The sequence below is a fragment of the Monodon monoceros genome, unplaced genomic scaffold (assembly GCF_005190385.1).
Source record: "Monodon monoceros isolate NGI ecotype Baffin Bay Population unplaced genomic scaffold, NGI_Narwhal_1 Super_Scaffold_9, whole genome shotgun sequence".
NCBI lineage: Eukaryota > Metazoa > Chordata > Mammalia > Artiodactyla > Monodontidae > Monodon > Monodon monoceros.
In genome coordinates, this window is record NW_021703786.1 from 13,315,583 (window position 1) to 13,340,848 (window position 25,266).

The 25,266-nt window shown below is 55.4% G+C and overlaps 1 protein-coding gene across 4 annotated transcripts in view; it reads right to left on the reverse strand.

Annotated features, from left to right (window-relative positions):
* The window catches only part of ITGA3 (integrin subunit alpha 3), a 30,673-nt gene extending 12,826 nt beyond the window's left edge, over nucleotides 1-17,847 (reverse strand). For 3 of the 4 annotated variants that reach the window (XM_029212707.1, XM_029212705.1, XM_029212708.1), the window contains exons 1-14: nucleotides 17,176-17,800; nucleotides 9,911-10,038; nucleotides 9,511-9,590; nucleotides 7,474-7,723; nucleotides 5,856-5,942; nucleotides 5,285-5,492; nucleotides 4,630-4,826; nucleotides 2,870-2,958; nucleotides 2,607-2,743; nucleotides 2,353-2,439; nucleotides 1,339-1,406; nucleotides 1,127-1,263; nucleotides 381-530; nucleotides 192-289 (exon numbers count right to left, since the gene is read on the reverse strand). In XM_029212707.1, the coding sequence (XP_029068540.1) occupies nucleotides 192-289; nucleotides 381-530; nucleotides 1,127-1,263; nucleotides 1,339-1,406; nucleotides 2,353-2,439; nucleotides 2,607-2,743; nucleotides 2,870-2,958; nucleotides 4,630-4,826; nucleotides 5,285-5,492; nucleotides 5,856-5,942; nucleotides 7,474-7,723; nucleotides 9,511-9,590; nucleotides 9,911-10,038; nucleotides 17,176-17,381 (1,922 nt within the window). In that variant the 5' untranslated portion in view covers nucleotides 17,382-17,800. The other variant, XM_029212706.1, reaches the window with a different exon arrangement.
* Between the last annotated feature and the right edge of the window lie 7,419 nt (nucleotides 17,848-25,266).

Sequence of the window (25,266 nt, forward strand, 5' to 3'; positions counted from 1 at the left end):
GGCCAGTCTTAACAGCTCCCACCCCGCTAATTAAGGTCCCTCCTCTCCGATTCGCCTCTCTCTGAGACGCCTCCCCTCAGATCTTACCAGTTCTCTCCCCTCTTCCAGACCAATAGGGCCCCGCCCCTCAACTCCCCAAAGCCAGTGAAGTCCGCCCCACCCTTGGCCAATCCCCGCGGTCCAGAGCGCACCTGCTCAGCCGCTGCCCCAGCTCAGACACGAAGGCCGCCTGCATCTGCAAGTTGCTGTCGCACTTGTTGTCCGGCCCGCACTCCTTCTGGAACTGGACCTGGGGGTGGTCGGAGGCGTGGAGGTCCCACCACTCACAGCGCCCTCTGGCCCCACAGCTCTCCGGGTCCCTGTCCTTCGGCCCCACCCACCTCCGTGTGGTTCTCCAGAGCCTGCGCCTGGTTGAGGACCGGGTAGGCGTCCAGGGACCGAAGCCCCAGTCGGGGGCGCTCAGGCATCCGCAAAGGTAAAGAGTAGTTCATGGAGATGATGATGGGTCGGAGTTTGTCACGGACGTTGTCCTGGGAAAGGAAGGTGCGCTGAACCCAGCTCTGTACTGCCCTCCAAACCAAGTTGAATCCTCACACCATCCTAAACCCCTAGGGAGGAGCTGAAGGCCCCCACCCCACCTCAACCCTGAAAACCCGCTGTAAGGCTGAACCCCCTCCCGTCTGATCACCAAATTGACCCCACTGGTACCACCTTGACCCACAAGTGAGAAGGTGGGGCTCCTCCTCTCCAGGGATCCCTCTGGGGGGAGGGTTGAGCTTCCCTTCATCCCTGGGGTTCCCAGGTTGAGTTCTCCCTTCTCACCCTGATGTCCCAGAGAGAGCCTGAGCCTGCCCCTACTAACGGATGCCTTTTCCCCAGGGGTGAGCTGAGGCGAGAATGTCACACCCCTCACTGTGGCCCCCATCCGCACTCCAAGGGTCTCCTCTCTCCTCTACCATGGGCTGGGTGCTGTGCACTGTACCCTCTACTTACCTATGGCCTTCCAGGCCGACCTGCCACCTCTGTCTCTGGGGAGACCTCATTCCCTCACCCTTGACCTTGGGGACTCTGGCTACCTCTTCCTGGGGCCATGGAGCCCATGTGCCACCCCTCGCCCCTCCCTCACCATCAGGAGCAGCTCCAGCGTCTGGCAGCGCATCTCGGGCATGGAGAAGAAGCCATGGAAGATAGCTGACTGACTGCGTGCAAAGCGGAGCCGGGGTGGGCGGCGGTCCCGGTCGGCCTCCAGAGTGTAGGCCAGGGCTGCAGGTGCACAGTGTGGTCAGCAAGAGACCAGGTGAGCATGCCCTCCCCCTCGCCCTGCAGCCCAGCACTCACTGATGTTCCGCCTGTAGTTGGGGTCCCCGGCACTCTGGTTGTAAGCAAAGCACAGCTCCACCTGCACGCTGTTGAGGGTGGGGGACATGGAGGAGGGTCTGGTCACAGTGGGACCCAGATATCCAGGCCCTGGCTTTCACCCCTTTTCCTGGGCAAGGCGGAACAGGGCCCTTCAGGGAAAAGGCAGGGACAAAACTGGGGAGTCCACAGGGTTGGGCTGGGGTGTCCCTGGCCCCTTCCCTCCCCACTCTCATCAGAGCCATAGAAAACAGGGTTAGAGGGCACCAATGGGGAAACGGAGGCCCTGAGAGCAGGAGTTGCCTGAAGTCATTAGTCAGTTGTTGGCCCAGCCCAGTCTTGGGCAGGATCCCCAGTCCAGATCTCCCTCCCCACCCCGCACCCCACTTCCCTGCCCTGTCTCCCCCTGCCTTCTGATCCAGTACCCTCATTCACACACAGACCTTGGGGTCATCACCATCATTATTGTAACCATCTTAGCAACTAACATTTTTTGAGCACTTAGGGTTTATAGAGAGCCATGCTAAGGGCTATTTGTATATTATCTCATTTGATGATCATAGCAGCCCTGTGAATTGGTGATTAACTTTGTTTTATAGGCAAGGAATCTGAGATTCGGAGAGATTAATTTGCTCAAGGTGGCTCTCTCTCCTTCCCCACATCCCATCACCTAAGTGTATTTCTCTTCCCTCCCCTTGCAGGATCTCACCCCCCAGAGCCCATCCCCACCACTGCAATGGCCATACCTGGAATTTGAACCAGGCAGTCAGAGCTCCCACTGTCAACCACCGTGCCCTATTGCCCCAACCCCCAATTCACCCATGACCTCCTGCAAGGAATTTTGCTTTTTAATGAGGTTGGGTAGGGAGGGCCATGCTTACCCAAGAATCAACCCTTTAATGGTGGGCTATCAGGAGTTGCCAGGGGAGGGTTTTGGGAGAGTCTTCCCATACATCAGGAGGGATGGGTGGGCAGAGTGGGGCCTGAGGGTCTCACCAGGAGGTGGCTGTGCAGAGTGTGGGGTCCAGTACAGATGGCCTGGCCACCAAGGTCCTGTGGAGGATGTTGATGACAGGCCGGGCCCTGCATGGAAAACCCACAGACATCAATGCCTCTGGCCTGTCCCAGGCCAGGCTGGGGTCGGGGCTCAGGTTTGCACGGACATGATGCTGAAGGTGGACAGAGCTGGGGCTCCATGCAGACAGGGATGGAGGAGAGAAAGGCCCCCACCCACTGTTGCCCTGGCTCACCGCAGCAGCACGATGTGGTCTGACAGGCTCCCCACCAGCAGGTCTGGGTAGAGGTTCTCATCCACATCCATCTGCCCACTCAGGGAGTAGCCGAAGGTGGCCAAGCCAGGCAGTCCCAGCTTCTCTCCGTGTATTACCTGGAGGCAGAGGGAAGTGGCGGGGAGAGGCTCTGGGGTAGGCTCCAGGGAGCGGGGCCCAGGGGGAATAGGGAGGGGTGGATGAGGGAAAGGAGGAAGGGCCCCTCCGTCCCTGTCCATCCATACCTGCTGGGGCTGTCTGAGGAGCCCCCTGGAGCTGCCGTGGTAGATGTACACTTTGCCCAAGCCCTCGAAAGGGGCTCCCACGGCAACGTCTGGGGAGGAGAGACAGTACAGGGTCACCCCGTGTACTATGGGCCCCACAGTTCCCCAACCCTGTGCTCCAGGCCACAGAGCCCAGCATGGCATTGACCTCCCTGTCAGACAGTGCTCAGAGCATCAGGGAACAGAGCTCTGTGGCTCAGGATTAAAACTGGGACCACTGGGCACCCAATTGCCTCTTTTATATGAGGGAAATTAGGTCCAGAAGAGGGAAGTGACTTACCCAAAGTCACAAAGCAAGTTAATGTGTCCAGCAGGCCTAAACCCCAGATTTCTGACCACTGGCTGTTGTTTGTTTTCCCTTATTGCAGTGCCTTCCTTCTCCCCCACCAACCGCCCCTCCAGACGCCTGGTTCTTCTAATGACATTTACCAGCAGGGTCACAAAAGCAGGTGTTATCCGTTGGTGACTTTGCCAGGTAGTTATCAAGCACTCATCTCATCCAGTCCTCACAAGAGTACCGGCAGTAGGTACTACTTTTTTTTGTTTTTTCTCTTGGCAGTAGGTACTACCGTCCCCACTTCATAGATGAGAAAAAAGGCTCAGGAAACCCAAAGTCACACAGCTGAGGAGTAGAGAAGAGCCTCTAAGCCCATGTGTGTCTCCGTGTGGGGGCTGGGATTATCATCACAGCAGTCTAGTGAGCTTTACTTGTTAAAATGGCCAGGCTTTTTAATTCTAAACATTATTTGCACAAATAAATCTAAAACGTTTTGTGTTCTTAAACTTTCTAGTTTTCTGCTTTTGACCTGATAAGGTCTAGGTAACCAGAAAGCCAAGCTTGTTAGAAAAGGAAAAGGAAGTAGGTCCTGAGTGACAACTGGGCAACTCTTGTATCAGTAAGTGCTTGGGCTTCATTAACTAGACTTTCTAGCACCTGTTTTGTCTCTTTAGCGGCGCCTCTGCCTTCCTTTTGGTTTTCAGGTATGTTCTGGGAAGTTGAGGTTGTCAGAGAAGTGATTTACACATACGCCAGGTGCTCCCGTGGCAACCAGGCTCAACCCCTTGATTTGTCCCTCTCCTTGATACACCAGGTCTGATTGGTCCCCAAGTCCTGCAGAGCACGAATGACATCCCCTATATCTGGGACGTCTATCTTGTCCCAGCGCTTAACGTCCCACACCTGATATACTATATTCTTGATCTTAACACCCCCAGCCTTGCTCCCCGCATCCATCCATCCCACATCTCCCTCCAGAATCATCTTGCAAGGTGCCAAGCTATCATATCAAATCCCTGCCCCCAAATCTTTTTGGACACCGCTCTGCCATAACCCAAATATAAAGCCCTAGTTTTTCTGCCTGGCTTTCAAAGCGGCCACCCCACCCCTACACTACCTCTCCAGCCTCATCTCTGATGTGAACAACCCACACCTACTAGATTTGAGCACATCAGGCAAGTGTACCACACTCATGTTGTGCCCCTTCTCTTCCCTCCACTGTGTACACTCAGCCCAGCCTTTGATGCCCAGTGGTACGTCCACTCCTCCAGGAGGTCTACCAAGCCTCGCTTCTGTGGGGGCTCCCTTTGCACGCTGTCTCTCCAGCACTTCTGTGAGCTCCCCAGACCTGGGCCCCAGCCTGTCATCTCTTCGGACCCTGTCAAGCCTGGTATGCAGCTGGCTCTCAGTCAGTGGATGCTGGGGCAGGAGTGCTGGCTCATACCCTGGAATCCATCCTGGTTGATGTCACCGACGCTTGCCACGGAGAAGCCAAAGGCAGAGCGACTGGGGCCGTGAAGAAGGAGGGAGGGGTGGGCCGGGAAGGAGGTGCCTGCCTGGTTCATGAAGACATAAATGGCACCCCCTACCTCCTCTTTCCGCTCAAAGTAATAGGGGGCACCCACCAGGAGGTCCTGCCACCTGCACAGGAGAGAAGAAGGTGGAGATGGGACATGCAGCATAACTCTTATTTAGCAGACATAACTGTGCCAGGCAGGGCACGTGACTCTACAAATGGCGCCTCTGGCCATAGGTCACGGGAAGGACAAGGAAGCGTCACTGTGACCCGTCTAATAGAAAACACACGTTGTGGAGAAGCCATGTAGACACAGGTCACACCCAAACAGCCCACATCCACAAGAGCCATACAGATGACAGGCATAGACGAGGAGATGCAAGCCTCGTGAAATTGACATGCAAATACCCAGAATCCCATAAAGTCTGATTGCAGATCAACATGCAAAATTGACTAGCAAATCCCTGCAAACAGCATGCAAAGAAATGCACAATTGCAAACCTCCATCTCTCTGCCCTGCTTTGGGCAAGCCCGCCCCCCTCACCATAATCCCAGCCCCAGAGAAACGTCCCTGGATTCTCACCCATCATTGTTCAGGTCTGCCAGGGCAATGGCACTGCCAAAATAGGCGCCCACCTGCCTGCCCTCCAGCACCTGCCTCCTCCGCAGGTCTCCACCCGCCTCCTGGCTCAGCAAAAAGACAGCGCCCACGTGTTGGTGCCGAGGGGCACCCGTCACAATGGTGGTGCTCGTAGGGTGCAGGACGGCACTGCCCACCTGCATCGTGTAGCCTGGGAAGCGGGGAAGGTGGTCAATCAAGGCTCCAGTAAGTTTTGTCCCCTTCTACTCTGGACCCACCTCCCAATATCCCCCCATTATCTTCTGTTCCTCTATTCTAAGTTGGGCAAGAAGGTGGACCTTGGATGCCCAGCCCCCCCAGTCCTGCCTGCACACTGGACCGTGAGCTCCACGAGGGTCATGACTCTGCATCTTGGGGGCATACAGGTGGTGCTCAATAACTGTGTGCTAGCTGAATTAAATGCCACTAGTCGCACTGCACCCTGGCCTCACTCTTCCACCAGACACCGAAGGTGAGAGGGCCACTGAGCCCCTTTCCTCCTCTCCACCCAAAGGGCCACCACAACTGGACTCACCAATGTAGAGGTTGCCTTGGTCCGCTGGGTCCTTGTAACTATATTCGGATAAATCCCAGTCCTTCCGCTGAATCATGTAGCTGTTTCCTTCACGAGGATTTGAGGAGGGGGAGTATAAGTCACCACTCTTTTCCTCCACTATGTCCAGGCCCCCCACCTCCAGATAAGGATAATAATAACCCCTTTTATTTGTGAGTACTTTGCCATTTGCAAATCACTTCCTCCTTATTTTAACAATTCTGTGAGGTAGAATGATGACCCCCATTTTGCAGATGAGAAAAGTGAGGCTCAGGGATGGAGAGCTAGTTGTCCAGCTGGAATCCAGTCATCCAGGCACCCAGATACTAGATGACATTTCCCTCACCCTAGACACCGAAGCCAGACTCCACACCATTATATCCTCCTAATCCTGCCCCAAACTCGGGCTGCCTACCCCTACCCTGCTCCCCAGGGCTGCTGCTGGAGAGTACCTGTGGCCCTGCCAAGATTCTAAAGGACCAAGGGGTGGGAGGTAAGACTAGCAGAGTGAGCAGAGGCCTCGGCCTCAGGCAAGCCCAGAGCTGTGACTACGCCCTGCGCTACCTGTTGGTCAAGAGGACAAGATAAATAAATCATTGGGATGTAACATAGAGCATAAGAAATATAGTCAATAATAATGTAATCACTTTGTATGGGGACAGATTGTTTCTTCACTTATAGGGGTGATCATTTTATAATGTATTTAAATGTTGAATCACTATGCTGTACACCTGAAACTAACAAAATATTGTATGTCAACTATACTGCAATGAAAAAAAGCAAAACCAGATTCTGGGCTCCCTCTGCCTGTTGGTTCTGCAATAGCAGGTGCAGGAAGGGAAAAGGCGCCACTGTTGCTACAGCCTATGTGGTGGAGAGAGGCAGGTGGAGGGGGTGTGAGCCGTCAGACTCCTGAGAGGCAGTATGTGGTGTGGCAGATACAAGCATGACTTTGGATACAAGGAGATCTCTGCAGCCCTCCCAAAAGATTGCCCTGTATGTACTGACGTGAAAAGATGCCCACAGTTTATCGATACGTGAAAAGGAAGTAGCAAAACAGTATGTTTAATGTGAGTGTGTGTGTGTGTGTGTGTGTGTGTGTGTGTGTGTGTGTGTGAAGATACCTATACATTCTAAAATAAGTCTGGAAGGATCCACAAGACACTTAGCAGTATACACTGGGAAATGGGACAAGGAAGATGGGGGAGAAGAAGGGCACTTTTCCTCTTTATTTTACTGTACCATTTAGTAGTCGTACCAGGAACGTGCTTTGTTTTTTAAGTTTTTAAATGGTGGACCTGCATTCCAATACAGGTTTCAGAACTTACTGTTGGCCTTGGGTGATCTACTTCACCTCCCTGAGGCTCAGTTTTCTGTAAAATGAGTATAATAATACTCGTATTTTAAGATTAATTCAGATAATAGGTGTAAAGCCTCTGGTACCTAGTAAGCACTTTAAAATAGCAGAGGTCGAGGTAGCTGCTGGTGTTGGCAAACGAATGCTGTCCTCTGCCCTCTCGTGTGGAGGCTCTGGCAGGCTGCCCTCGGGCCTAACAGGGGTGGTGGCCGCTGCCCTCTCCCCCTGCCCCGCGGTCCCCACCTTTCCAGTTGTAGGCACCAGGAGCGCCGAAGTACACAGTGTTTTGGGTGAAGCCGCCGCTGGCGCCCAGCTGACACATGCCGGTCTCCAGGTAGTCGGTGTTGCTGTTGCACATCTCGTTGTGGTAGGTCTGCCAGTCATCACTGGGGTCCAGCTCCAGGTCGTTGCCCCTCACATAGCACTTGCCCACCATGCGCCGCTGGTCCTCCGACCCCGACCACAACACCTGGGTGTAGCGGTGGGCACAGACCTGGGGACCCCAACCCCCACCAACGCACACAGCTGAGCCCGCGGCAGGGACTCAGGAGCAGTGTCTCCACAGCCCTGTGTGCCTCTGGCTTTGCAGGTGGGGAGTGGAAAGAGGTCTCCCAGCTTTTCTTTCTTCCCACAGTGGTGCTTGGACCTGCATTGCCTTTCCAGAATTCAAAAATCTGCTCTGAAGCCTGAGAACACTTTTGGAAGACCAGAAGGTATTGGATTTGAGAGTGGCTTAGGGATCTTGGCAAAACGAAAAGGGAAAAGGATGAGAGAATGTGGGGTTCAGGCCCTTGGGTCTAAAAGGAGCTAGACACAGAGCAGGTTAGGAATTTGCTTCTCTGCTGTCCCGATGGCCTCGCCCTCTTAATGAAAGGTCAATATTAGAACAACCATAGCAGCAGCGGCTATAACACTTACTGAGTGCTGACTATATGCCAGACACAAGTCTGAGCTCTTCACATATTAATTCTTTTAAGCCTCCTACCAGCCCTATGGAGTAGGGATAATTATCTTCCCCATTTTAGATAAGGAAACTGAGGCACAGAGAACTAAGAAACCTGCTTAAGATCTCACATCTAGAGAGAGGCAGGGGATATTCTAACGAAGGCTGTCGGGCTCCGGGGTCTGAGCTCCTAAGTGTCAGGCTGTGCTTCCTCTCTTGAAGCTTCTCCCTGCACATGGGCGGTGCTCCATAAAGAGTTATTGGGCAAATCAATCAGAATAGGGTATTTGTAAAAACAGCCAGGGGCCAGGGGAAACCCAGAACCAGGCCTAGTTTTTGTTTGCTTGCCGTCTGTGTCCCCGTCCAGCCGTGAGCCAAACCCATGCTCGTGCTGGCCTGAGCCTGTCCCGGGTAACTACAAAGTTTGTAGTGCGGGCTCAGTGCAGGGCACACAGGACGTGCTCACCAAAAACGGACTGAATGAATGGATGGGTGAGCAGAAAACTGCTGAAGGACCCAGGATCTAGAACTGACTTAAGTGGAAACCTGGACCCACACCATCCTTAACAAAAGACTAGAAAGGGTGTTTCAGTGAACGGGTCAAACCCAGAGCTTATGACAGTGTTCAGAGGTGACAGAAATCACAACGCGATCCAAAGGTGATGGCTATGGGGGTGATGGTTGACTGGAAAGGAGTGGGCTTTCTGGAATGATGTAAATATGCTATTTCTTTAGTGGGTGTTGGTTACACAGTTGTATAAACGCAGTTCAGTTGTCAAAACGCAACTGAAACAAAATTTGTACATTCACTGTATGTAAATGTTACATGAATTTAAAGATGAAAAATAAATTGTCTATCTGGGACTCAGAAATTGAGGAGGTGACAGCTGACAGCGGGGAGGGGGCCCCCAAACCCCAGCCGGGTGAGCTGGGGCAGCAGGGCTGTGCCTCTTCCACCAGCCGGCCTCCCCGGAAGGAGCGCGCCCAGGCCGCACTGCCTGAGGCCCTCTCTGCCCTTTCCATCTCACAGTTCCCTCAGCTCATTCCTACGAAGGGTGAACACCACCCCCTGGGGGGGGGGCGGCAGTGGGTGCTTCAGACAGGACCCAGGCTGGCCCTTGGAGAGCGCCAGACACCCTCCCCACCCCCACCCCCTGCTACAAGTGCAGGATGAAGGGACACACATGCCGTGGAGACATACAGCCACAGAAATGGACATTTGCAAGGCTCCAGCTCATGCACAACGGACCCTTCTCCTGCCCTCTGCCTCCCTCCGAAGCTCCTGGGAGACGAAGGAGAGGGCTGGAGGGGGGGACCGACGGCGAGCGCCCACTTACCAGGACTCTGCCCGCAGGGCCCTGGCTGGCCACAGTCACCCCGAGCCACATGTCCTCAATAATGTGATGGTCAGGGTCACCTGTGGGCGTGGGAGGGGTCGTGAGCCAGGGCACCTCACCCCACCCTCCCAGCATCAAGAGCACCCAGGGGGCAGGGGTTGGTCCCTCCCGGATCTTCCACTCCAGCAGGGCAGCCCTCCCTCCCCGCCTTCTCCAGCCCATCATAGTCCAAGCTCTACAAATCCCATCTGGTCCCACTCTAGGACTCCCTCTTCCCAGCCGGACAAGAAGGGACTAGAAGCTACCCAGGTGAGCCTTCTGTCTCTTCCAGTCATTCTCTCTGTGCTACGCCCTCCACCAGGCTCCTGACCCAGCTCCCATTCCCAGGCCCTCTGCTCACTTTTCTCTGCAATGTCCATCCGTTCACAGTCGTTCTTGTGGGCAGTGAGTGGGCACAGGTACACAGCACCGGTCTGGTTGGTATAGCCATCAGGCACAGCAAGGTCCCGGGGGGCGCCAGCCAGGAGCCTGGGGGCAAGAAGGTAGGTAGACCCGGGCCCATAGTCCCCAAAGCCCGCTTCAAACAACTCACTGCTCAACGTGCATGGGCCGGGCATCCGCTCTGTGCCAGGCTCTGCCGTCTGGAGATGAATGGCTCCCCGCCCCTGCCCTCGAGGAGTGCCCAGGGTAGGGGAAGGCAGGCAAGGAGACAGACACCTGCGGTCAGTGCCTCATGAGAGGAAAGCAGGGAGCAAACCAGCCCAGACTCTGCGTGGGGGGCAATCAGGGAGGCCCACAGAAGAGGGGACCCTGGCCTGAGTCTGATGACCAGGGCTTACCAGGTAAAGAAGGGGAGGAGGGGCTCTGTAGGCCAAGGTCTGGCCTGTGCAAGAGCCGGGAAGCATGAGCAAGAGAGTGACTCAGGGATCTGCAAGGCCCTCGGTACAGCTGGAGGCCAGAAACACGGGGAGGGACAAGAGGCAGGGTGGGAAGGGCAGCCACGGAGGGATTTCAAGCAAGGGAGCGACATGGCAAGATCTGGGTTTGGGAAGGAATGCTTGGCCTCTGAGATGAAGCCAGAGGGGAAGAGAGCAAGGCTGGAGGAGTCCTGGTCCTACCTCTTTGAGCCACATCTGAGGACTTAGATCCGGGGGCGGGCACTGAAGAATGTGGGCAGGAAAGGACAACTGACCCTAAACCAGAGCTGGGTGAGCTGAGGTCAGCAGGGCCCTTATGTGACCTGGGCGATGTCTACTCTCCCCCTCCCCACCCTGTTGAGACAGACATATGAGGTATAGGGGTGGTGGCAGGGGAGCTGGGTACCTGACACTTTGGACAGTGTGGCCCCGGGGCAGAGTTCTTGGCTGGTGGGCATGAGAATAGGGATGGGTGAGGACTATAAATCACCTTGTCCCCAGCCTGCCTGGAACCCCTCTTTAGGGACACCAACTGCAAGTCTCTGCAAGGGTTCTTAGGGCTCTAGCAGCCCTTCCCATACCAGAGAGGTGACTAGAGGAGAGGAAGGCGGGTGATCAGCTTTGAAATATTATCTCAAAAGACAGTTCTTGGACCACCAGAATCAAAAATCCCTGTGATATTTGTTAAAAAGGCAAATTCCTCAGCCCACCACAGACAACCTGGATTGAATCTGGGGGTGGAGCCCTGGAACCTGCTTATTTAACATGCACCCCAAAAATTCACACCACAGTTTGAGAACCCAGCTCTACCACCCCTTGCTCTCCCAGCACCATCTGTCTGCAGCCTCTGGACGTTCTGCCAAGACCACCTCCTCAGTCCTGCTGGCCCCAGCCTCCTGGGTGGCAGGCACCTCCTAGGTAGGTACCCCTCCATCCGGCCCCAGCAATGCTGTCACCTGAGGCGCCCAGCTCAGAACTTGGGCGCCAGGCCCCCTGCCAGAGTCTGGACGTGCAGAGCAACAGCCCTGCCTGCAGCTCCCGCCTGGGACCTGAGAGTGAGGGCTGCAGGGAGTGGGCAGGGCAGGGCCTGGGCATGCCAGGGCCTGGGTGCCTCGGCCCACTGGGTGTCAGGAATGCGCTGCCTGGGGGTGCCGGGAAGGGGACTCTGCCTGCACCTCACACCTCAGCTCAGACCTCACCCTGGGGAAGGGTTCCTGGGGGCAGGGGTATAGCTTCTCTAAGCAGAGCAGGGCTGGGAGCTCCGGCAGGAAGGCTGGCAGGGGGCCAGTGTGGCAGCCAGGCCCTGTTAGTCACCCTCTGTCTGGGCTGGGTAGGGCGCCTAGCGAGTCCGCTGCCTGACCACCCATGGGCATCTGCCCCCAGCCTGACAGGTGCGAGAGGGGAGCTGCTGCCTGTGGGAAAGGAGTATCTCAGCCTTGGAGCTGAAGGGCCTGGTTCTAGGTTTGTTCTGCCTCGAGGGACAATTTCTTTTCCCTCTCTGAGCTGTGAGTGCCTCATCTGTAAAATGGGACAGCAGCTGTCCCAGCACCCTCCAGGGTTGTTGGGGGAAAAAGTGGGTTCATTCTTTGAAAGGGCCTCCTGACTATGAAGCCAAGGCCAACGTGAGCACTGTCGTTCTGCTTTCTTGTGGCACCAGGACTGGCCCTAGCACACCCCCAGGCCTTGCTCCGGGGACCCAGGAAGTTCTGCCCCACTGGGTTAGGGGACCTGAAGCACAGGCACAGAGCAGACTAGTTCAGGTGTTCAGATGGGGCAGAGGATCCACGGCTTAAGGCAATCAGTCAGGTGGGGGTGGGGTACTGGCAGCTAGTCTTTCGAGGGTGGGAGCCCAGATTTGGCTGGAGGTGGCAGCTGGGGGGTGGCTACAATGACCTTGAAGGGGTGGGTCCAGGCCTCAGTGGGCAAGGGGTCCCTGGAGAGCCCAGGTTGCATTCCAGGGCGTGCAATGGAAGTGTTGCCGTGCCTACAGCTCTCTGGGCCCAAGTTGTCAGGGTGGGAGGTGGCTGAGGAAAAGGGTGGCCACGCCCTCCCAGCTCCCTCATCTTAGAGGGAGTGGCCTGAGGGTCCCCGCCTCTTTGCCTCCTGTGGTACAGAGCAGGCAGAGCTGGGCATTAATAGCAATTGGATTGACATAAATCCCCTTACCACCTATACCCTCTCCACTCTCACCCCGCAACAGCCTTGTGCCCATTGATGGGCAGTGGGGCAGGGTCCTAATCCCAGCCCCCGCATCCCAGGCCCCTCCCTCCTCAGAGATTCCACAGGGAGCACCTCCCACCTCCCTGGAGTATTTTTAGCTCCTACTTGGCCTGCTTAGAGGCCCTTTAAGGCCCTCTGGCTCCCAGCCCAGGATCCAATGGGTCTACGGCCAGAGGACTGGGAGTAGATGGGGGAAGGAGGGTGCACAGAGGGCCGGGTCCAGCTTCCTCCAGCCACAGTCAGGTGTGGGAAAATCCAGAGGGTGGGAAAGATCTTACTGGTATGTAAATGAATGTAAGTTACTATGCAAATGAGCACATTGCTCCTGCTGTTGGATCTGGTCCAGATCAAAGAGTCGAGAAGCTGATCCCTCTCAAACCACCACTGAGGTCACCCTCCCAGCAGCAGCCAGAAGTGGGATGCTGTGCCCAGCTCTTGGAGCAAGGAGGAAGGGAGACCGGACTGCCTCCTTCCTGGAGTCAGGCTGGGCTGGGTGGGAGTAGGTGTCTTTCCAGGAGGTAGGGAGATGAATAAAATGGCCTCGCAAGGGCTTTCAAACAGCTGCCTCTTCACCCCATCCTTAGGCTCCGGCCAGGCAGCCCCTCCCGGCCTTTGTGGAGGCCCCTGAGCTCCAAGTTCTGGAGAAGCACTTTCTCACTCCTGCCCCATCACTCTTCCTGGGGCAGTTCAAAGCTAATGGAACAGCCAGGTAGAAAGCAGTGGAATCAGAGGAGGCAGGGGAATGGGGCCCAGGGGTGTCAGGGCACCAGGCTGGCTCACCCCAGAGAAGAAGGCCCCCTGAGGGATACTGGGGTGGGGTGATGCTCAGAGAAACAGCCTGGAGGATTCAACTTCCCAGACTCCTCACCTCAGGAAGGCACTGGGGTAGCCCCAGTGGAAAGACTTCAGTTAACAATGAGGGTCCAGCGGGCCCCCATGCCTTACTCCTTAGGCCAGGAAGCCAGTTGGGGAGGGGGCCCACTCCAGCTCTGAGCCCTGGGGTGGGTTGGGGGCAGCTCTCAGATGCCTGGATCCCAGCTCTGTGCTAATCCTCCTGACTGAGTTAGCCATGTCCCCAGAGGCTTCTCCTGTGGTCGCTGAAACTGCAGTCCTCTCAATCCCTGCCTTACTTCTCCTTACGCTGCCCCCCAGCTCCCTTTCCCCTCTGGTGACTCAGCCCTAGAATCAGAGCAGCAAGTCGGAGAAAGTGAGAGAATGAGAGAGGACAGGAGAAAGAGGCCTTGCTCAAGCCTCCAATAATAAAGAACAAGGCTGTTTTTCTCATTTCTTCTCCCTTTCCCTGGCTCCTTAGTATTTTTCCACATTTGATCCCTTAGGGCATTCTTCATGTCATTTAACCTCAGTCTCCCTTGCTGTTACCGCCATCCTCTTCCTTCTTTGTTTAGTTCTGACCAAGCCCCTTTCACTTCATTTTCTACAAGATCAGGCTTCCCTTACCTCCTGCCCAGTTTTAAGCTCTCTGGCTTGGCCTGGGCATTGGAGAGAGCCAGAGAAAAAGGACACTATGCATCCACGCCTTCTGCTTGCAGCCACAGCTGCTATGCCCATTTCCTCTGGCATGAGCCTTGGAGGCTGCCAGGTGCCTACCCTGCCCAGGGAAACATGTTTTAGGAGAGCAAGTAAGCCTAGTTCCTGCCTACCTCAGGTATGACCTCATCTTCCAGGAGCTGCAGCCACCCCCGCCCCAGGCATCCCAGACACCCTCATTTCCAGGCAAGAGCCCCAGAGGTATCTCCCATAGCCCACAAGGTCAGGCCGGACCAGGACACCTGGAATCCCAGGAGGGAATGACAGAACAGGTGCTGGGGGAAGGGGGGGAGGTCAGTGACCATCTCCCCGAGGAATAGCCCCTCTGCTCACCCAGGGGTCCTCATGTATCTCACCAAGAAGCCCAAAGAACCTTGGTTCCCTGTCCTGCTCCTGACCCCTCACTCCAGAGGCTGCGAAATCGGGGCTGGGGTTGCAGTAAGCCTCTGATGTTGTGGGCATGGACCCTCAGTCTAGAGATGAAGGTGATGGGGAACAAAGACACACCTGGGTTTTTAACCGTTTCTGGAATAAGGCCACCTTTGAGAATATAACGAAAGCTATGCTCTCCCCTCCTCCAGGCCCCAGAACAATGCACAAATACGCAAGATTTTGCATACACTTTCCAGGATCCCTGCATCTCCTGAAAACCTTCAGTGAACTTCAGGCTAAGACTTTGTTCAGGATCATGAACCCTCCCCCTTTTCCAAAGGGACTTTGAAGCTAACAAAACTGCCACTTGACTTGCTGGATGCCCTGAGCTGTGCACTCAGAAAGCTGTTTACATCTGGCTATACAGCTGGCTGTAGCTAAGCCCAGCTGGCCCAGCTGATTCTCCCAAAGGGTCATGGGGCAGAATTCAGTGAGATGAGGAGATGACCCAAGATGTAGAACCACCCCTGGAAAAGTCTGAGGATACCCAAGTGAGTCACCCAGAACGCTATCTAGACTACCTGCCTCTCTGAGATTCATTAGTTTTAGAAACTTCTGGGCTCCTGGCAGGCCTAATGCCATCTCTAGTTGCCCAGGAAGAAAAGTGGGACCCCTCTGCTCAGCCCTCTTGGGTGAGGTCCTTGGTTAGTGAGGGCGCATCCAGGTCCCAGCTTCAGCACAAGAGCCCTCAGCTGCCGCTGGGAGAAGAAGGCAGATGCAGAGCATTTTACACAAATTATCTCATTAAAAGCCCACTATCACCCCATGAAGAAGGCATGTGGCTCCCCTCCCCCTGACGTGTAAGATGATTAAGACTCAGGTATTAGTGACAGATTCAAGGCAGGAAACTGGCAATGGGACTTGGGAGCCTCTTCTTTCTCCACAGTGCCAAGTTGCCAACAGAGGCAGGAAGGAGTACATAGATCCAGACCCAACCTCTCCTTGGGGAAAACTGGCCCAGAGAAGAGAAATATCCTGCTTAAGGTCACACAGCGAAAAAAAAAAGGGGGGGGGGTGTGATTACAGAATCTATTATTTACTCCAGCTTTCCATTATTTGCCCTTGCTTTTCTGATATTCTCTTTACACTCCATTGCCTCATATCATGCAGATTCAGCTGAGAATCTTTTTCTGGGCTGGGGCAGAAAGAGCACCGATAAGAAATGTGTGCTGGTGATCACGTAGGGTCTCCAAAAGATGGAAGAGTGGCTAAGGCCAGACCGCAGCTGCTGGGGCCAGGCTGGGAAGGGTGTGGTGGCCCTAGCCTCTGCAGAAGCTAGATGGAATTGAGGCCAAGTAGGTAGGTGGCCTGGGCAGGGGCTGGGCCAGGAGGGCAGGGAACAAGGCTGGGGCAGTCTGAACTTTGGACATTGCAACTTCCTCAAGTTTCTGCAGGTTCCAGCCAGAGTTGAGAAGGGCTTCAACACACCCTTTATCTGACCATGTCCTCTTGCTCAGCAGGGTTTGACATCTCGGTAGGTCAACCAGAAGGGCTACTGCCCAAAGAGGGCCTGCCTGTCCCGTCCTAACAACCTTCCCTCCTGGGGCAGCCTCACCTTCCCCAGCGGCCTCTTCCCCTAACTGCCAACCTCAGCACGCTGAGCCCATGCAGAGAAACTTCTCAAACTTGGACATGCCCCACTGGGCATGACTAAGGGGGGCGGGGGTGGCAACACAAGCAGCTGGATGCGCTCCTTCCCCTCTCTCCCCTCTGCCTAGCTCTTTCTCCTCCTTCTTGCAGCTGTTGGGGAAGGAGAACAGAAGAAAGAGAAAAACACTATTTCCCTCCTGAGACCAAAACAAACACACTCAGGGTTGAAGATTCAACATGAATCCGTGGAATGTGAGGAGGACGTCTGGTGGGAGGGCATCACTGCTGGGGGTGGGGGTAGGTTGCAGAAGACCAAGCAGGAGTCGGGACAGCAGCTCCTCTCACTTCTACTTCTGCATCCTCAAGGGGTCAGAAGGAGCGCCTGGACAGCTCCAAACGCCCAGACTCGCCCATCACTTCACTCTCCAACCGCCAAGCAGTTGAGAAGGCCCTTCAGTGTGGTTCTGCCGAGGGTGTGGCTGGCGGGCCGCAGACTATGTGCGAGGTGGGGCGGGCTTAAATGCATGTCCCCGTAGGTTCTTCCCAGGAAAGGGGAAAGGTGTTTATCTTGCAGTTTTCCCCAGTTCCCAGCCCTGGAGAGAAGAGGCATTCGGTATACTAAGCACCCAGTTCACTGAATGGGAGGGGGGTCAGGAAACGGGGACCCCACTTCTACTCTCAAGAGAGGTTTAAAGGCCTGAGGGGCTGAGTCTAGACAGGTTCTGGCCGGGTCAGCACTTGCCAATAACTACTGCCCCCCATCCCACACCGAATCCCTTTACTTCCCGCCAAGCCTCGGCAGCAGAAGGGCTGCCTAGGTCCCCGCTCCCTTAATCGTCGCTCCCCAGAGCTGGAGGCCTGCGAGCCTGGAAGCCAGCTGGCCCAGGGCTTGGACTCCACTCGGGATCCGCACCCTGTTCACACACTCTCCCACCCCACCCCGGCCAGTTTCACTTACAGGTAACGCTGCTGCCGCTCCGTCTGCCGATGGAGGGCGACCGAGTAGCCGAAGAGGCTGCCCGGGTTCCCGGCCTCCTTCACCACCAGGAATCGGGTGTCCAGGTTGAAGGCGGAGGCGACGCGGTCGCTGGCGGCCACCATCAAGGCGAGCGCGCAGAACATCGGGCGTAGGACGCGGGCGGCGCGGCTGGGGCCGGGGCCCATGGCTGCGGACGGGAGCCGGGGCCCGGGCGAGAGCGCGTGAGGGCGTGGAGCTGGGAGTGAGGACCTGTTCACCTGCTCCCCCGCGCCACCGGAGAACACTCTGGCGTCCGCTTAGTTGAGCGCCGAAGCGCTGATCAGTTTCTGGCCCCCAGCCCTGGCCAGTTTCACGTCCGTTCACGGTCTGAGCTCTCAGATTCCCCTCTGAGGTCCGCGGGTCTGTTCTCCCGCCTGCACTGTCCCGGGTCACCGCCCCCCTGCCCCGGGCACCCTGCCCCCCAACTCGTGCCGGCCGCGCCCACTTGGCCGCACTGTCGCCTCCGATCCGGGCTCGGCAGCGTATCTGGGCAGGCAGACCTGTCGACCGCAAGGAGGACGGGAAGGAGGGGTCCCACCGCGCGCGCCCCGCCTCTCCACGCCCAGCCCCGCACCTCCCCACCTTGCGCGCCCAGCCGGGGCTAGGCTTTCCTTCCGGGGAAAGAGAAAAGGTCCCGGCTCGGCCGCCTCCTCTTAAAGGGGCAGCACCGCCCCTCCCTCTCCATCCTCCCTAACCCGGCTCCGCCCTCTCCCCCAAACACCTGTCCGGAGCCCCCAAAGGCTTGGATTACCCCTCCCCGCCCCTTGTTTCTCCCGAGAAGCGTCGCCTCCCGAGCAAGATGGATTGGACGGGCGGGGCCGGAGGGTGGGATTTGTCCCGCTGCTTTGCTGCGGAGGCTACAGCTGCTGGAAAGGCCGTTCCGGACGCGGCCACCTCTGTGAGTCCGGCTGGAGAGCCCCGGCGTCGGCGCATCTGGGAGCCGACATCCGCAAGCCACTGGCTGGAATGCCCTCGCCTCCGCCGCGCTGTGAGCCCCTGAGAGAAGGTTAGCGGTCTCTGGGCGTTCTTCCTCGTACCCAGCCCTTCACCGTCCTTGTCAAGATTTCTTTCTTTTGCCCACTCGCTCCCACCCACCCTGATCCGAGCTGGGAGTGGTCGCTCAACAAAATCAGATAGATATTTAGCATTGGTGATAACCAAGCATCGCTAACTGTAATTACCAACAAGACAGCGTTTCCCCAAAGGGCTGCGCCTTCTGATATCTATTTTGTATCATGGATGTCCGGTAGATGTGGAAAGAAGTCCCTTCTCTTTAGAGTGTCTGCGTGGCCAGGGAGCTGGGCCCAGACTGGACCCATTTCTCATCCACCCTTGCCTTCAGGGCCCAGCCCAGCAGAATTCCAAAGGCCCTCTTCAACCACGCAGGCTCCAATCGAGCGTTTGGAGACAGCGGGGGGTGGGGGGGGTACTCCAGCCCCCACTGGTGTGTAGTGGGTGGCGCCAAGGTGGAGGAGTTAGGTGGGCAGGGCCCAAAGGCCTGGTTACCCGCAGAAGAATCTAACGGAAAGGAAACTTAAAGAGATCACTCTGTATTTTCTTGAGTCTGACTAAGATTTCCCTTATTGCAGCACAAAGACCCATTTTTCCCCTGACCATTCTTTTTTCTAGGCTAAAGGAGCTTTCTTATTTTGGTCCAGGAGTTCAGTTCTCAGCTCTTACTTCCTTGAAATTCATTTTAGAGCCCCTATCTCTGAGAGTTTATGATAATAAGAAAACCACCATATAGTAGTGCTTGTACAGCAGAAACTATGCTAAGTGCTTTACAAATTTTTTTTTTTTTTTGCGGTACGCGGGCCTCTCACTGTTGTGGCCTCTCCCGTTGCAGAGCACAGGCTCCGGACGCGCAGGCTCAGCGGCCATGGCTCACGGGCCCAGCCGCTCCGCGGCATGTGGGATCTTCCCGGACCGGGGCACGAACCTGTGTCCCCTGCATCGGCAGGCAGACTCTCAACCACTGCGCCACCAGGGAAGCCCACAAATATTATTAAATTCTCACGGCAATCTTTGAGGTGTTACCTCTGTTTTAAGATGAGAAAACTGAGGCTCAGGGAGGTTAAGCAACTTGAAGGCTATGCAACTCGGATTTTAATCCTGTGTTATCTGAGCCCAGGGCCCTTCTTGACCACTTATGCTAATAATTAACATTTGTACCATACTCAGGGCAGATCTAGGTTTTGTGGGGCCTTGAAGCTACAATTTGGAGCCCTCTTTAAGGAAAAAGATAAAGAATTAGGAGTACAAAATTAGATTCAAAGAATTAGGAGTACAGAATTAGATTCAGAGCCTGGGAAGGGACTCGAGATGAACTTGTGCTTATGAATCCTTTCACCTGCAGACTCTCATATTCTCCTGGCCTCATTTGACTCCTCATTTGACTTAAGGAGGAACGTGGATGTCCAAGGTCACGCAGCTCATGGGAGGTAGAGCTAGGACTGGAGGCCACTGGCCACAGCTGTGTCTTTAAGAGACAAACTCCAGATGTTGGTCAGAAAGCCAGACTCGCCTAAACAAAAGCAGCTGTGATAGCAGCGTTCTCTGCGGTGTTTGGGGAGAGGACACTCATCCCTGTCTGCCCTTGGAGCAGCATTTGTTCCCAAGCTTTGACTCTCAGAGCTGCCCAGCCTCTCTCCATGGTCTGCTTTGTGGCCCAGAGTCTCCAGGGGTTAGGACATGTGGGGCCAAGGAACAGGAAGCTGACCTGGATGGAAGTTGAACAGTTACCTTTCTCTCCTTCCAGCTGGCTGCTGGGTCCTCTACCTCATTCTTAGAGAAGGAGGAAACAGACAGGGCCAGGAGCCCAGGGGCCAGGGTGGACACTCAGTGTGGACAGGGGCCCCACCTGAAACAGCTTTGAGAGTTCTGTGATGACAGATGGGCTCCATGCCAGGTGTTATCTCTTTGGCCATCCCAAACAGGAATGACCAGCATGTCCGATCCCAGGGCTGGGAGCAGGAAAGGGATGAGGAATGGTTTTTCCACTCTGGGGGAGTGTCCAGAGGGAATGTGGGAGTGGGAGCACGGGTGCCTGGTAGGGGGAGGGCCCAAGCTAAGGAATGTGGGGGAGTGTCAGACAGATCTGGGGGAGATGGAATGGGAATGGAGGGATGAAGGGACTGGAGGGGTCTCTGGGCTGGAGAGATGCAGAAAGAGAAATCCCCAGTTCATGCCAAAGGTCCAGAATCCTCTGATGTAAGTGACGTTATCACCCACAACCTCATCTCACCCCTCAGTTGACCCATGCCAACCCTTCCCTGTGGAGAAGGGACCCACCTAGACATGTAAACAAGGAGAATAACATGTGTAATGAGGAGTCTGAGCCCAGTTTTCGATGTTTGACTGCTGACACCTTTTAAGCCGTCCCCTCTCCCTCTTCCCCTTGTGCCTCCCACCTGGACAAGCTCATAGCTGGGAAAAAAAAAAAAAAAAAAGAAAGCCTGGGTGCTGTGCTGCCTCCTTTGGCGTCCATGGGAGATTCGAACCATGCAAGCCACTTTCCTCACAAATGCTCACCTGGCCTCACTCCCTCACCACAGTAAAAACCCAGGCCAATCTCCCTTCCTCGCTCTCTCAAGCCATCTTGGACCTGTTTTGAGAAGCCAGCCCTGCTCCTCCAGAGACCTCAGTTATGTAAATAATCAACCTTTTCAATCCCTCTCAGTGTGCGCGTGGTATCATCAGTCTTGACATTGAACCAGATCTTGGTTGGGGTCCATCTGCCTCTGTGGGCAAACATGACAACATGCGAACTGTGGGTTCTGCTGTAGAGTCAGGGAGGCTTCCTGGAGGAGGAGTATCTGGACAAGTGAGAAGGAAAGGATTATTAGCAAGAGGGAGCCTCAAGAGGAGAACGCAGAAGAGTTGGGGCCTAACTTGGGGTGCAGTTTTCCCAGTTGTAACATGACAACGTCATATTCTGTAAAGGCACCTTCCATTTATTCAGTGCCTGCTGTGTTCATACCAGCCTTCCTCTGCTGCTCCCCCCGCCCACACACAACACTTCCCTCCCTCCCCATCTCCCTCTCCCAGAGCCCCAGAGCACACCACTTGCTCACTCACTTCTCATAGGAAGGTCAGTGCAGAGGTGGAGAGATATGGATGGAGTGGAACTGTGGTTCCTCGAGGGCTGGATGCAGGCTGTCTTCTGCCCTCTCACCTTGTGCAAGTTCCTTTCCTCCTCCAGGCCTCGGTTTCCCCATCTATGAAACGAAAGGCTGGAAGGAATCCCTTATTATTCCTCACCTGGCATCCCTTGTGTCCCAAGGCTCCTAATATTCCTTGAACTAAATGGACCAAATCTCAGCTATGGAACTAAGACTCAGGTCTCTATCTCTGACTTGAATTGAAAATGCAAATTACTGGGGAGGGAGCGAGGAGCAGTGAAGCATGAATGGGTTTATCAGATTTCCCTTCTCCTGTGCCCCAGATGTGGGGGAGGAAAGACATCCAGGCCAGGCAACTTCTCTGGCTCAGAATCTGTCAGTTTCAAGCATTCCTTGACAACCTGCTATGTACTGGCACAGAGCTGAGAACCCTCAGGGGTTCAAAGATGAACGAGGGCTTCTTCAGGAGGCCAGGGTTTCATCCTGGCCTCACGTTCTGAAAGCTCTCAAATTTAAACATTGCGTTATGTTTCAGGGCTGGTGATTATGGAACAATGGGGGTGTTAGAAAGAACATTTTGGCTACAGCGTGAAGCTGGCATTGCCAAGACGAACTGGGCTGGGGAGCAGGAAGGGGCTGCTGTAATAATTTAGGCAATGGGTGAAGGGGGCTGAGCAGGGGCAGGGGCAGAGGGAGGGAGGGAGAGAGTGAGTGAGAAGGACCCAGGGCGCTGATTTGACTTGGACTTCAGGTACGTGTGTGGTGGGGTATGCAGCGGGTGGGGGAGGGAAAGAGCAGAGGGGTTCCAGGGATAAATGGGCAGTGACCCCCACAGGGGCCTGGCGAGCAGGCTGCAGACATCAGGAAACATCCCTGCTGGCCAACCCCTTTGTCTTTCTAGTTCCTTCAACCCTCTCCATGGTCCCCTTGCTGCCCGCCACGGCCTGGCCTTGCTGCACAAGCCCTGCCCTCCTGGCTGGGAGATTAGGACTCTATAGCATTCTCTACCTCATGCCAAGGTGGCTTCTTCAAGTTTGGGAGGCCACGGGGACCCACTTGGTAGCCCCAGCTGAGCTGAGTCACCAGCCCCCTAGGGCCTTGCCATTTCTTGGGGAGATGCCTTCTTATTGGCAGGGTTCTTATTGGCCAGGTGGGAAATCTGGACAGGTGGGGGGATTCATCTACCTCCTCCACACACTCCTACTAACTTCCTAGAGATACTGCTAAGGATGGAGGGCCATGTGTGGTTGTCTATGGAGCACTCCTATATACATGTTGATTGGAACATGTATCTGTGCACATGGTCCCTTGCACATTCACACCTGTTTGCCTATGTGTCTCTGAATGTTTTATGAACATTTGAATTCAGAAGGGAAGCTTACGTTCATTGAGCACCTACTGTGTGTCCCACCCTTTATGTATGTTATCTTCTAATAACCTTATGAGGTGGAGATGTCTCCCACTTTACGGCTGAAAATACTGAGATGCCCAAGGTGCAAGAGGTGTGAATATCTCCTCCAGGCACCCTGCTTCCCCCATCCCCCAGTCATCTTGGCTGCCTTCTGTTCTTCCCGGACACACACAGCTTAGAAGTCACATCCTTGAGATCAGTCACCTGTCTGCTCTCACTGGAGTAGGGATTCTGCCCTTGGGTTGTCTTGGTCCCTTCTACCTCCCCAACCTGGTTTCAGCCCCCTCATCTCACTGAAACCTTATCCACTTGGGAACCAGCCTCCTCTGGGGGGCACGCCCAGTAGTAGTCTTTGGTCCTTTGCCCCTGACCTCTCTGGGGTGGCAGCAGTGACCCTGTTGACTGCCCTCTGCACCTTCTCTTGGCCCTCCTCCCGCACTGTCTCTGCCCAGCACCCTCACCCCCTTGCGAGATTCCTCAGCCCACCCTGGGCTGCTGTTTGTGCTCATCCCTCTGCCTCCCCAGATCACCCTTTGTGCATTACCATCCTCCTCCATGCTGATGACCCCCACCCAAGCACCTCCAGGCTCCAGCCTTGATGTTCAACCCTTGCCAGTCACCTCCAGCTGGCCACCCACAGGCTTCCCAGATTCTGAGCATCCAGAACGGGCTCAGCACCTCCCCCTTGTCCCCACAGCCTGCTCCCCTGTAACAGCCTCTGTCGCAGTGCCTTGCCCCTGGCAGGATTCCACAGACACGCCAGGGCTGGTCCGTGCCACTTGATTTTTGCACATGCCGATACCTCTGCCTCCCTACACCCCCTTGTTCACTTGGAAAATATCCACTTGTTCTTTGAAATCTTTCATGAGTTTTCACTTCCTTCCCTCACCCCTGCCCCCTGCACCCCTGTGTACACACACACACACACACACACACACACACACACACACGTAATCACTCGTGCATCTTCCAGGCCTTGCACTGACTTGTAGGCTGGGCTCATGGTATGATTATAGACTGATAGGGCCGTGACCTTGGACAAGTCCCTTCACCTCTTAGTCTCAGTTTCCTCACTATAAATTGGACACAGATACCAGACTCACAGGTTTGTTGAAAAACAGCAGAACTGGGACCCAGAAGTCGCTCACTAAGTACTAGCTGTGCTCACTGTCAATTACACCTGTATTTCCAGCACCCATGACAGTCCCTCACACACAGTAGGTCTTCAACCACTGCATGTCTGGCTGAATTCAGTTGGCCACATACTGTTTATGGCCCTAAAAAAGTGAACCTGGTAGAGGTGAGTGAGAGAGAGGCCAGCTCTGTCTCATAAATATCCTCTTGCTCCCCTCCCCTCCCCTCCCCCACCGCAGAATCCTGTTGGGACAAACGTCTTGGCTCAGTGGGTTGAAAAGGAAAGTCAGAATTCTGAGGCATGAATTGCTGTGCCCACTGACTCACTTCCTCCTCCCCGCCTGCTCCGGACGGGCCAGGGCCCTGAGTAACGCAGGTTGTAGCCTCCTCCCAGCTCTCGCCCCTCATCCCAGCACCGCCCCGTCCCCAACCAGCCCCTCACTTGGGACCTCACCCCTGAGCGGCCAGCAGCGGCTAGAAGGGCAGTGGGGCGAGTTGCCGCTGATTTGAAATCTGCTTGCAAGTTTCAGTGAGCTAAAGAGTAGATTACAAGGCAGACGGAGCGGGGAGGTGCAAGCCTGCTCTAGGGACCCAGAGTCTGATGTGCAAGGCAGGGCACCCTTCTGGACTCTGATCTGGGAGACAGCAGACGTTCCTCCTCCTCATGGCCCTCTCCTTTCCTGCCAGGATCACAGAAATTCTCACCACTGGGCAACCTTTTTGTGGCTTAGGGCCTGTTTCCTGAAGGTTGCTATTAAAAGGCGGGGAGCCCTACCTGGCAGGGATGGGGCAGGATGTTACAGCATCACACACAGAAACCAGGGCCCTGGGGTATAAAATGACTCAGGCAGCCATGAAGGTGGGGGTGGGGGTGGCAGGGAGGAAATGGTGCTGAGGGAAGAGCTGGGACAAAGAATGATTTAGTGGGGAGTGGGCGGGGCAGGCAGGGGTTCCAGACAGGCCCTGGCACTGCCCTCTTCGCTTAACTGTTAGCATGATGAGGGCAATGATGGAGATTTCACTTTCCTGTAAAACAATCCCCCAGGGGCTTGGCCTTTTCTCTCTGGGGGATTGTCCTGGGCATCAGGGACTCATCTGAGGTAAAGAGTCAGGTGGGGCTTGGAGGATGTGAAGGCCACTCCCGAAGTGGCTGAACTGCTCTGGACCACGCCCCCGACAGGTATAGCTCTGCGATGGGTGAGAGCACAGTCCGCCATGGCTGCTGAGAAGGGGACTTACGAGTGGAGTGTGGAGAGGTGGGGGGCACTGAGATGCAGTAGGTAGGACACTGGGCAGTAATCACAAGTACAGCTGGCTGTAAGGGACACGCTCAGGAAAGCACTAGAGCCTGGAGTTTGGGCTTCA